Source organism: Mytilus californianus, unplaced genomic scaffold (assembly GCF_021869535.1).
Source record: "Mytilus californianus isolate M0D057914Y unplaced genomic scaffold, xbMytCali1.0.p SCAF_7, whole genome shotgun sequence".
NCBI lineage: Eukaryota > Metazoa > Mollusca > Bivalvia > Mytilida > Mytilidae > Mytilus > Mytilus californianus.
The window spans coordinates 79,447,325-79,460,059 of NW_026262723.1; the positions used below are offsets into that span (position 1 = coordinate 79,447,325).

Below are 12,735 nucleotides of genomic sequence, written 5' to 3' on the forward strand. Positions count from 1 at the left end.
ATTTTACCGGTGAAATTGTAACAGTCAAATTTGTTTTCTTTTCAAATGCAGCATATTAGGCGTGTTTTACTTTGATTTATTGTAACATGGTCTTCGCAAGGGGTAGAGTGTGGAAATTTGTCCGTCATAATTTTCCAGTGTCAGTGATGTATTCACCATAACTGGTGATGTTGGTGAGCAGTTGGAAAATACCGGAGATCCCCAAAGATTGGTAGCAATTTGTCCAATGCAGAACTTTTTTGGTTTGTTTCGTTTATAATATTAAACACTGACCAACAAACCATTAAAATGAGGTCAAGGTCAGATGGACATTGCTCGACAACATGTACACCATGCAATAATTCCATACACCAAATATAGTTCACCTTTTGCTTGTATAAGTACTTGTTAGCACATACTTACAACTTCTCGTCCAATCAAATTGCTTATATTTGCCTTCTAATTTTCATAGTACATACTTTTCCCGTGTACTAAGTAACTACGCATGAATGACCACAAGGGTAAGATTTCATTGTATCGTAATCAAGATATTTAAAACAAAAATTGCCACTGGCTATTTTGAAATAAAATGCTGTGTTCCAAATTAAATTAAATAATTTGTAATTAGTTTTCACGTTGATTTTTAAATATCCTCCTATTAAAATCTTTGGATCTAAAAAATGTTTTTGACAATTGCACATTTCTTTCATTTAAATAAAGGGTAATACATATGGTTCTTTATACCTTGATTAGAGTACAACGATATCTTAAAATTATGATAATGTATCATCCATGCAATAACTTTGTACACAAAAAATGTGTACTATGAAACCTTGTGAAGGGGAAATTAAAGCAACTTGGTGATAATTTTTTAAACTTTCTTAAGGAAGGTGATCTATTTCGTCATGAATTGATTGATTTATTGATTATCGGTTGCTTAATTTCCAGTGGCAAATATTTCATGCATGTTCAGGACGATGTCATGAATTGAAAAACTGTGATTATGTCTGAAGATAATGTGCCAATTATATATATATATATATATATAAACATATTCTGATAAATCTTTTAGTTTTTACTTTGAAATAATAAAAAAAAAAAAAAAAAAAAACACAAAACCTATAATCTGTGATCTATTGGTAGTTGCTTTTTAATGCCTATCTGCTAGACTTTATCTATGGGGACAAACTATCTATATGTTTCAAATTTATTATAGCTTTAGTTTTACTGTGAAATAAAAAATGTTTTCAAAACATGTAAAGCTTCCACTGCAATTTAATTATTGCCTGCTTTTGGTCAATTTATTTGGTCATCTTACCATGTAAGAAGAACATGTATAGTAAAACACCGCTTTATATCAATATACATACTTACACCAGCAGCTACCATCTTTTCATTCTGGAGTCAAGGGCCTTTTGGAATAACATATTTTACAATGATACTAGTGAGTAGATTTACAAAACTTCGTAAATGAGCTCCGTTTTACAAACACCTGTGATACAAGTAGTCAGCCAAAATAAACTATCAATAGACCAATTAAAAGATTACTCGAGTTGTAAATATGTGCTAAATTGGATAGTCTATGAAAAGGTATATACTATGAAATTAAGAGCTCGGGGCAAGCCCCTCGCTCTAAATTTCATAGTATATACCTTTATATAGACTAACCTAGACATAACTGACAAAACATTGACCAATGAATCAAGGAATGAGGTCAAGGTCATATAACGCTGTCAGACGAACATGCACACCTTACAATCTTTCCATTCAGCAAATATTGTGGCCCTATTGCTTATAGATCTGAGTAGTAGACCAAACCACAAAAAAACTAAACATTGTCCAATGAACCATGAAAAAAGAGCAATGTCAGATGAAACATGCCACAGGGATATGTACACCTTATAGTCATTCCATACACCAAATATAGTTGATCTACTGCCAAGTATTTAATAGATAGGGACTTGACCACGAAAACTTAGTCTAGGTTAGTGTATGGAAAAGTATATACTATGTAATTTAGAGCGAGGGGCTTGATTGGACGAGAAGTTGTAAGTATGTGCTAAACCTTGATTAAAATACACCCATAATGTAAATCTTTTTGTTCAAACTCTCCATTATTTTTTCAGGAATGGAGAGTTATTTTCTTTAATTTGTTCATCTTCATTCATCCGGACGATTTGCCCTTCGGATATTTCCAAGGGCAATTTCTTAAAAAGTGTTCACCCATGGAAATAATCCTAAGGACGAAACGCGATATTGAATAAAGATGAAAACTTACTTAAACGACTGATACTGGAGTTTTTTTTAAATAGGGATCGTAGTAATACAATGAACACCAAATATCTCATTATTAATAAAGAGCTTTTGTTTGCGAGTCGTAATTCCATTGTATAACATATAGTATCGTTTTCACTAAAATTCCACAACATTATCCACATTTTGTTTTCCGATGCAAACCGTGGCTGAATTTTTGTCACGGATAGTATCCAAGCGGGTAAAAACGAAGATTTTCCATTGAGTGTCATTCCTCTTCTGTGCATCTACAAAATATCAAATGTGTAACTCAGTTGAATTCTTTTGTGATATTGAACACATTTACATTATTCAATAAGGAAAATTAGTCTCAGTTGTATGATTTTTTTTTTATTAGTTGTTATTGGCTTTGAACTAGCTGTCAGTAACTGCGAGTACTCTCAGATCTGTACTTAGTTTCTTTTTGTTGTGGGGATGTATAAGTACCCTGCCACGTCCACTCTGTATTTTTGTTACTTGTTTTTGTGCTTCATATGTTGTACTTTTACACCACTGTCCAAAGTTAGGGGAGGGTTGGGCGCCCACTAACATGTTTAACACCGCCACATTCTGTATGTGCCTGTCCCAAGTCAGGAACCTGTAATTCAGTGGTTGTCGTTTGTTGCCGTATATCATAATTGTTTTTCGTTCATTATTTTGTACATAAATCAGGCCGTTAGTTTTCTCGTTTGAATTGTTTTACATGTCATTTCGGGGCCCTTATATAGCTGATTATGCGGTAAGGGCTTTGCTCATTGTTGAAGGCCGTATAGTTAGTGGTGACCTATAGTTGTCAATTTCTGTGTCATTTGGTCTCTTGTGGAGAGTGGTCTAATTGACAATCATACTACATTTTCTTATTTTTATATTCACGTACAGATTTGATTTTAATTTTACCGTTTAAGATATAATTTGCTTGAAATTTAAAGTGTTGTATTTTGATTTTGTACAGCAAAAATCGTTTGTTCCATTTTATAATAAATGTACATTAACAAAAGAAATATTACTCGGATAGTTTCTACAATAATATTGTGGTTAGAGCTATTTTGCTAATGCTTGTAGTTTAAAGGTTTTTTGTTTGTATACATGTTTGCTGAAGCATTGTAATTAAGATTGACATCTGCAATCAATAGATAGGTGGGGCTTCCAGCAGCTTGTATACATTATACTTAACATGTATACAAGCTGAAGCCCCGCCTATCTTTAACATATATGCATAAATACTAGTTTTTTCTCTCTCTCGAAATACCACTTAAAGACACAAATAAATATCCTTTCAATCACACTACAAGACGTGCGTATCCAATGACTTAAAACACTCATCTGGATAAACTTAATTCAAGATCTTTTTATACTAATTATTCTACTGTTCATAAATACTTTGTTAAGTGAGTAGATGGTCAGCTTGATCTTAAATTTCGCCTGTGGATTATTGGATACAATATGGGGAAATGAAACGAAAACCATTATAAAATGTGTTTTTTTTTTTTTAAATGTTATAATCTAAAGATTCGTTCTTATTATTTAAGGTGTATTTTAAGTTAGCGAAAGTCCAAATTACTGTCCATTCCTGGGAAATAATGGGCGTCTGCCCTACGGGCCTCCGCTCCATTATTTCCCAGGGATGGACAGTTATTTGGACTTTCTATATACCTCACAGATTCATGAAATGACGTAGAGGTCAGGTGAACCCGGTCTGACAGACATGTAGACCTTGAAATAATCTTATATACCAAATATAGTTATCAAATTACAAGTGAGTATTTTAAAAATGAAAAAAATCTAAAAGACTTTTTCAAGCAATCACTGAACCATGAAATTAGGTTAAGGACATATAACAGACAGAAAATTCTTAACATAAGGTATCTGCATAGAAGGTATAAAGCATTCAGGTCTTCTACCTATTGTTGTATATTGTACTCTTGTATGGCTAATCATTTTTGTTGTTTGCTGTTTCTTCCAACTCGTATAAAGGGTCAACCGGCATGTTCGACTTAAAAGAACACTGGTCCAATGGTCAAAACCATAAAACTCTGGTCAGACTAGTCTCATTGGCACTCATACCACATCTTCCTATATCTAGTATAATGAGAAGTCCACTGGACCAAACTTGGAAATATTTGTTATGGTTATATCTTGATTTTTAAGTGAAATTTTCTAAGGACAAGTGAATAATAATGCACTGAATCTAATGTTCATTGAACCATCAAGCACCTTAGCTGAACTTTGCAGACGACATCCAATCTTTATTTTTGTCATTGGCTTTACTATTCTATGCTTCATGTACACGTTTCATATTAATGAATTATTTTCCTTTAAAAAAATTCATTTTGCACACTATGGTTCGATTACTAAGGATTTTCTACTCAAGGAATAGATCACATAAGCTGTATTTGGCAAAACCTTTTGAAATTTTAGGTCCTTAATGCTCTTCAATTTTGTACTTGATTTGATCTTTTATTAACTTTTTTATTCGAGCGTCACTAATGAGCATTTTGTAGACGAAACACACATCTTGTGTACTAAATTATAGCCTGGTATCTTTGATGCTTTATTTTAAAGACACAAGAAATGAAAACTGAAACAATTTATACATTTTATTAGTAGTGAGATGTTTCTATACAATATCATGTACATGATACACATCATGAAAAAAGCTTTATGAAAATAAAATGGATGGATCATTAAAAGCTCTATAGCTTTCTTTGGTCTAAAATGATGGTCAACTTAATCTAATAATGTATCACAAAAATATGAATCATAATTTTTCTTCTGTTTTCATTTTCTTCTGAAATATGCATAAAATTTCAAAAAATTGTTCTTTGCACTACTTCAACAAGAAACAACCATATATTTAGACAGGCACATAAAACATGTAGTTCTCAACTTAACACAGACAAAAAGCTATCATAAAATGCATAGGAAACAGTACTGAAGCAATTAAAAATATAAAATTCTTAATCACATGATTTTTTAAAAATCTAGTTTTAGCAAATAGATTAAAATAACTATTAAATTGGTACACAACCTATTTCATCAAAAACATCAATACAAACATTTCACAAATGTAAAAATTATTCTTCATTTTTACAAAAGCTCTACACTCTACTAAATAAGAGGCAAATTGAATGATAATTTACCAGTGTTCAAATCTCATTAATCTATAATGCAGTCCTGCTTTGTATGCTCAAAAACTTTTCATTTTAATACTGAAACTTTTGAACTGATGTAACGAAGATTTACAAACAAGATATAATCATATAAATTATTGAAAGTACAACCTTTATTATTATTAAATAATTATAATGAATAGTCATTCAGTACTAATTCAATTTTGGTAATATTAAAGTAGCTTACAAATCTTATTTAATAAATTTATTATTTTTTAATACATACTTTACGATCATAAAATAATTATTACACAAAATACATGATAATGCCTTAAAGGTCAATTTATATTTTCTTCTTATTATTTCCATGGTAAAGAAAACAGCAATAATTTGCCTGTACTTTGTAATGCCTATAAAAATGTGTATGTATGTCTGAGAATAAGCTTGGAATAAAAAAGATTTTAAAAAATTCTATACTACATTGCACTAGTTTGAAAAAAAAAATTTATTGGTTTCAATCTTGACAAAAAAACACCACAACCACAAGTAAATCCCTATCCCAATAAAATGTCTAAATAATGTAAAAATCTAAGATAACAAAATTTAAACATCTTTCTTTTCTACTTATTATGCAGTTGAACTTGGAAGACAAATATAAAATAGTATCTAAACCAAATATCTTCCTCCAAGCAGTACTTAGTACATGTAGGTGTCATACTTTTCTATGTACACTTTTTAATAACACTGACAAAAAACCAGGCTAAGCATTTAACATCTGACAAAAAAAATCACACTATTTCACATTACACAGTAGCAGTTGCAGTTTCATAAATAAGTATAATAATCTTGGAATGATTCTTAAAATAACTTGACAATAGTCAAAAATGTCCTTTTAAACAAGCTTAAGCACAACTTAAACATAGATAGTCCGTGATACTTAAATTTCTCTTCCTAATTGTCCACAATATAAGTGTGAATTATTGCCATTTTATCGTTGGCCCCATGTTTACAGGCAAGCCTTAGCATTACAGTCTAACTGACAACTGGAGCCTCGGTTGAAATCACCTGTTCTGCATCTTGTAGATTTTTCTTTGCAAGAGCGGCATCATCTTCTGTTATCTTCAATTCAATTATTTTATCATGAACTTCATTTACATCAGTTATTACCTGTAACAAAAAAAAAATCTACAGTGAAACCTGTGCATTACATATTGTTAAATTATTTACTTAAGCTATGTTTGAAAGTCTGCATGAATTTTGTACAATGAAATGTATTTTGCCATATTTCCAACCCCAAATATTTTGAATTTCAAACTGCAACCTTTTTTTAATATGTTTAAATAGCACTTTCATTGTTTTCGACTAAGACTTCATATTTGTTCACTCCCATACCATGTAATACTCCACAAATATTAAGTGGAGTAATGTGAAGCATGTATGGAACAGATATAAGATCTATGAAAGAGATCTGCCATAAAATACCAACTGAACATAGACAACAAAATTTATAGGCATTTGTTGGCAAAGCTTAAGCATGTAAAGGATTATCAAATTGCAGTAATGGATTAAATATGTAAAATACATAATAATGGTAATAAATTTTTTTTTTTCAATTCTTAACCAATTTATACTTTTCTAGAGAGGTGGTTGATTATTATTCTTTTTTATACAATGTGTGGTTTGTTTGATCTTAGTTCCTCATAAGTTCAAATTCAATGATGACATCAAATTTTCTTGCTTTCTTCTGAAATTTCTATTGTGACGTCGTGAAAAAAAGGCGACCATGCCTGATGACGTCACATGGTAAGAACACATCTATTGGCAGATCATTAAAAAAAGAAAGATAAATTTTGTCTCCATATTTTAAAATCATTGGAGAAACAGATTCCACATCTCGGGCAATACGATATTTCTCCACTCTTGACACCTAAAATTTTAATATTTAAAAAGCTCAGCAAGCCTTAAGTATAAAAATTTAAGTGTCTCGAGGTGAGTAATACTGTATCATACTTGCTGCAGTGGTAGAATGTATATATAAATTTCCTAGTTTATGTATATATACTGTTTATATTTATAAAAGTGAAAATCTTGTCTTACAATGAAATATGCGGTGGAAGAGTGACATACTCTCTTAAGACACTCCTTTCAGATTTGAAAGAACAACATTGAGCTTTAAAGTGATCACATTTCATTTCAATAGAATATCTTCAATATTTCAGAAAATCTTTTTTTCAAAAAACAAAATTTAAACTCACAACAATATAACACTGTTCTATATTAAAAAAAAAAATTTAACTTGCTTATATGGTGGACAAATTCATGATTAGTCTGATACCAATATGTATGCTTAATAACTAGCTTTACATATTTTTATGATTTTTAGTTTATACATGGACAGATGCAAACTGAGGACAAGTATACTATTAAAGCATTAACTCACTGCAAACTAAACATGAAAATGAACAAATAAAAAAAGTTAGGACATCTAAAAGGTACATAAATATTGAGAGATTACAGCAGAATTTCAGATATTAAGAAGTTCTACCACCAGAAAGGTTTGCCACAAGAGTTGTCCCTCTTCTCACCTGTGTTGTAGTAGTAACAATCGGCTGTGTAGATTTCGTGTCATCATCAATATTGACTGATTCTGTTGGGACAACATAAATAAAAAAACATTAACATAATGAAATAAGCTAAAGACTTGTTTTCGAAAAAGATATAAAAGAAATCAAAATGGTAATGATTTAGCAACAGAATAGCATGCTCTATTCGAGCAGGCTTTAGTAACTGGAGATAATTTAACTATTGCTTAGCATGCTCTTCCTTAGCATGTATAGAAAATTTTAGAATATTCCAACAGTTGCTAGCATGCTCAATGGAATAAGAAATTGCAATGACTATAGTGTTTCCAAGTCTTCCTTTCTCAAGAATTACTGACATGCAAAGGTTCTAAATATACATCATAATATTTAACTTAGCTTTCTATAATATTGATTCCAGTTATTGAGAGTTTTGAGTATACCTTAAGACTTATTACCGTGCAATAGACAAGAGCATTAAGGTCATGCTGTTGAAATTGTAAAGATGTGGTGTGATGTTTTTAATGCATGAAAAGGTTGAGGCTTTAACAACTAAATGCAAAGAATAGTTTGACAAAAAATTTCTTTTCTAAAATTCGTGCAGTAAACATAGCCATGTAAAATTTTGAAAAATAAATCTTTTAGTATATAAATCCAAAATTTAAAAGTTCTGTATATCAAAATAGTTACAGTATAAATTTACATAATTGCTTACAATTCAACAGCTACTGCAAGATATTTAGTTGAAAGCATATATAACCAAGGATATAAGGAAAGCTAAAAAGTAATACCACAAAACAAACATGTAAAAGTGATTAACCCACCTGGACCATCCCCACCAGCTGTTACTGTGTGTGTTACTGTCTCCTCTGTTGTTGTAACTACTGTTGTCTCAGATGTAGTGATTAATGTTGTTGATTCTACCACTGAACTATCCTGTAGTCTAAAGATAAAAATATGTTCTTTTAAAAAAAAAAATTCAACTGTATTCAATAATATAAGTAAGAAAAAAAGAACTCATCGAAGATACCAAGCTTTTAATTTTGTGAATAACCCAATGAGAAATGCTTTTGCATGATGGGAACATCATCAGTTTGAACATTCTGATTAATTGAGATGTAATTTGTGACTTGTATTATGGGAACATTATTTTGCACATTCTGATTGGTTGAGATGTAATTTATGAATACTCTAGTTGATGCTATACAATTTACAGCCAGAAATTAAATTTTCTGACCCATTCTGCAGCAATTTTTTCCTTCAAAACAAAGATTAATAAAGAGCTGCGCCATGAGTGCATGATACGCCCATCGCTTTTTCAAAGAATAAAGTTCCACAACTCCTTAATGTCATTAAGAAATTTATAAAAAACTAAAGGGAGGTTATTCTAATAGATATAAAGCAGTCTCCAAAGTTTCATGAAAATTGCTCAAAGCACTTTTAAGTTATTGTCCTAAAACTGGAAAATCACCTTTTTTTAATGAATAAAACCCATAACTCGGAAACTTAAATCTATAATTTATAAAAATCGCAATTCACCAAAGTTTCATGAAAACTGCTCAAATCAGTTTTGAGTTATTGTCTGAAAACTGGAAAATCAAAAGGGAGCTCACTTTAAGAGATATATAAACAATTCATCAAAGTTTCATGCAAATTGGTTAAAGGGTTTTCGAGTTATTGTCCAACATGTTGACAACGGACGGACAGACAACAGTATACAAAAATACATCCCGTAAACGGGCGTATAAAAATAACAACTTGATTTTCTTAGTTCAATTTGATCTCATTTCATTGATAAAAAATGTAATTAAATGTTTATCGTTTACATCATAACCTGTATAAGACTAATTTTTGGCAAGCCAATAACACTTTATCAATGTTTTGAGCTAATTTTGACAAAATGCCAAATGCAAAATATTATCACAATAATATCTAACCCAAATTGTGAAAAATGTTACATATCTTACATTATTTTTCTTATAAGTAAAGAGCTGGGTTGGTGCTGCCATACAAATGAATTTTTGACCTACATCTTTAGATAAATTTCTAATGAAAGATTTTTCAAAATCAACAAAACCTAAGGCCAAATAAAAATATATGTGATGTTCCAGTTACCTGACCAACCCTAGACCTTTTTTGCATTTCTTAAAAATAAATTTTGAACAATCCCATTTTGTGGAATGTAAACTTCATTAATAAAATTCAGACTTCTGTCTTCTGCATTTCCATTAGAAGTATGCACTACGACTAAAAAATCAAAAAAATTGTTAACAGTATGCAACAAAATTAACTAAAAATGTAAAACATCTGTTTATTTTTACAACCAAACAGACAATGGCCAAATTCCAGTAGGGGCATATACAATAACGGAACCAGATTCAGTGAAAACAAGATTCCCCCCGAATTTAAACAATGCATTAAAAAAAAAATTAAAAAATTTGAACCTAACAACCTATTTTTTTTTTAATGGATGTAACTGGAACCACACATATATTTTTATTTGGCCCAAGTAAAAATATAATTATAGAAAATTAAGTATACAAAGATATGTTGCCTTTCTTCAGATGCTGAATATAAAACACTTTTATTTTAAACATGCCTGGTAAATATTTCATTAAAAAGCAGATTGTATTTAAGAATAATAAACAATAAGCAAAGTAATTGCAGAAGCGAATGAATCACACATATGTTAGTTCTACCACCAATATGCATCACTAAAGCAATACATTTATTCTATATATTTAATACACCAGGAATCATGTAGTAGTCTACCAATTCATTAGGAATTTAAATCTTAGCAAACAAAAATGTTAGTATTGTCCTCTTTACAAAAGGGGAAGTGGTGTTTCAAGCAAAGGTAATTAACTACATCCATCACCAAAATGTGGGAAGGGGAGTAATCCAATGATATATTAATAAAAATTTCCTTACAAGAGCACAATTATTCGTAATGCATTTTCCATAGGGTACCAGTGGTGTTCCGTATTTTTTTTCTCGAAGACTACACAAACTAGGGAAAAACAGGTAGCAGTTCCTGTTACTAGAAATGCCAGTGTTGCATGACAACCAAAAAAATATATATGGTCATGCGGCAAAAATTGACTTAAAATGCAGTTGAAAAAGATCTTCTATTTTTTTCGCTTAATGAAAAAGGCATATTTTTAATGGCCCTGACGTGCAGAAATGGAAGATATTTTCTATACTTTGCAAAATGTGAATTTGATTTTCTGGATTTTTAAAACCTAATAGGATAAGCTTTCGATTAAAAGTAATTCCAATTCTGTATCATCCAATCAGAAGCCGTACAGGATTCTATTCTGAGTACCATCTTGTGGTAAAAAACTTGCCGGTAAAATATAAACAAATAATTGCGCTCTTGTAACCTACAAAGGGGGGAAAAAATCCAATAATGACTGCCAACAAAAGCATGCTATTACATATAATTTGTGATTTAATAAAAAACTTAAATCAACAAAAGTATAAACATTATGTTAGGTAAGTATCACAAGACTACATAATAATGATTTTTATTAGCCAGACCAGTAAATTTACATTTCAGAAGTATTAAGTGTTTAAAACCTTTTCAAGTCTTTAAATGTCAAGCTCAATTCTCAAATATTTTTTTTTCACTCCTAGTATAAAATTTTCAAAAATTCAAATAACTTACAAAAACTGCACTCAAAATGTTTAAATACTACACAGATTTGAAAAACATTTGTCAATAAAAAAGTCTTTGAATCTTAATTAAAAAATAAAACCATTAAAATGTAAAAACCATAAATATTTTAAAATGTTGCAGTCATTTAGTATTTCCCCTCGTTTTAATTTCCAAATATATCAATTTCCTTCTGAAGATAAATCACTTATTGTCTGAGAATTTCTGCATTTAAACCTGTGCATTAATGGTTTAATACTAACACTTGTATGCTGTCTTGTGTTACTTCCCCTTCAACGGTTGTGTTGGCTTGTGAGTCGTTCAACTGTGATTCATTCAAAGCTTCGGCAATATCTCCACTATTATACCGATCGTCTGGGGTTAGACCACCTTCTTCTCTGTTAACAGAAAATATGCTTCTTTTTTATTTCCTTGATTTTTTTTTAATTTCACATTTTTATCAGTATTTTTCTTTATACAAAATGTTTTTTTTTATGTTTTAATGGATAAAAAAATGCATCAGTTATCTTTAACAACAACAAAAAACTGACCACTTAAATTTTTACTATCAAGTGCTTTTTTTGTTATATTTTTTAGATTTACATGAATATATTGGTAAGCACTTATACTATTTCCAAATATTTATATTTTCTTGTGTACAGAGCATGCAAGCTTTGAATTTTTCACATACTCTTTTTTCTCCTCAGCCTCTTCCTTCTGAGGTTCAACAACAACTTCAGGTTCAGGTTCTGGCTCTGGTCTCATGCCGTCTTTCAGTTCTACCGTACAGTTTGGTTCTGTAACATTCCGTGATGACAATGTCACTCTTGCATACTCTGATGATGATAATAAGTAAAATCCCTGACCATGCTTGGTAAAAATGAATGATGAAATTCCTCTGAAAGGCAAAATTAAATATTACTTAATAATTCACATCATATCATTCTCTAAAGAAACAACATTTTCTTTTTAATCCTGATCCAAAAGTAAACAAAAATACCATCACTTCTCTCGGTCAGTTTCAAAAAGAGAATTGACTTCACCTACTGATTCTGAAGTGGTATGAGCCCTGAGTGGTTTTTTTTAAGGAAAATTTTTTAAATCTTCAATGACACAATAT

The 12,735-nt window shown here is 30.5% G+C and overlaps 1 protein-coding gene across 4 annotated transcripts in view; it reads right to left on the reverse strand.

Moving 5' to 3' along the window:
• Nucleotides 1–4,854: 4,854 nt before the first annotated feature.
• LOC127708961 (lethal(2) giant larvae protein homolog 1-like) overlaps nucleotides 4,855–12,735 on the reverse strand; it is a 44,649-nt gene continuing 36,768 nt past the window's right edge. For 2 of the 4 annotated variants that reach the window (XM_052214177.1, XM_052214178.1), the window contains exons 22-26: nucleotides 12,307–12,513; nucleotides 11,879–12,013; nucleotides 8,785–8,903; nucleotides 7,967–8,028; nucleotides 4,855–6,548 (exon numbers count right to left, since the gene is read on the reverse strand). In XM_052214177.1, the coding sequence (XP_052070137.1) occupies nucleotides 6,414–6,548; nucleotides 7,967–8,028; nucleotides 8,785–8,903; nucleotides 11,879–12,013; nucleotides 12,307–12,513 (658 nt within the window). In that variant the 3' untranslated portion in view covers nucleotides 4,855–6,413. The remainder of the gene's footprint in view (nucleotides 6,549–7,966; nucleotides 8,029–8,784; nucleotides 8,904–11,878; nucleotides 12,014–12,306; nucleotides 12,514–12,735) is intronic. The other 2 variants (XM_052214179.1, XM_052214180.1) reach the window with 2 other exon arrangements.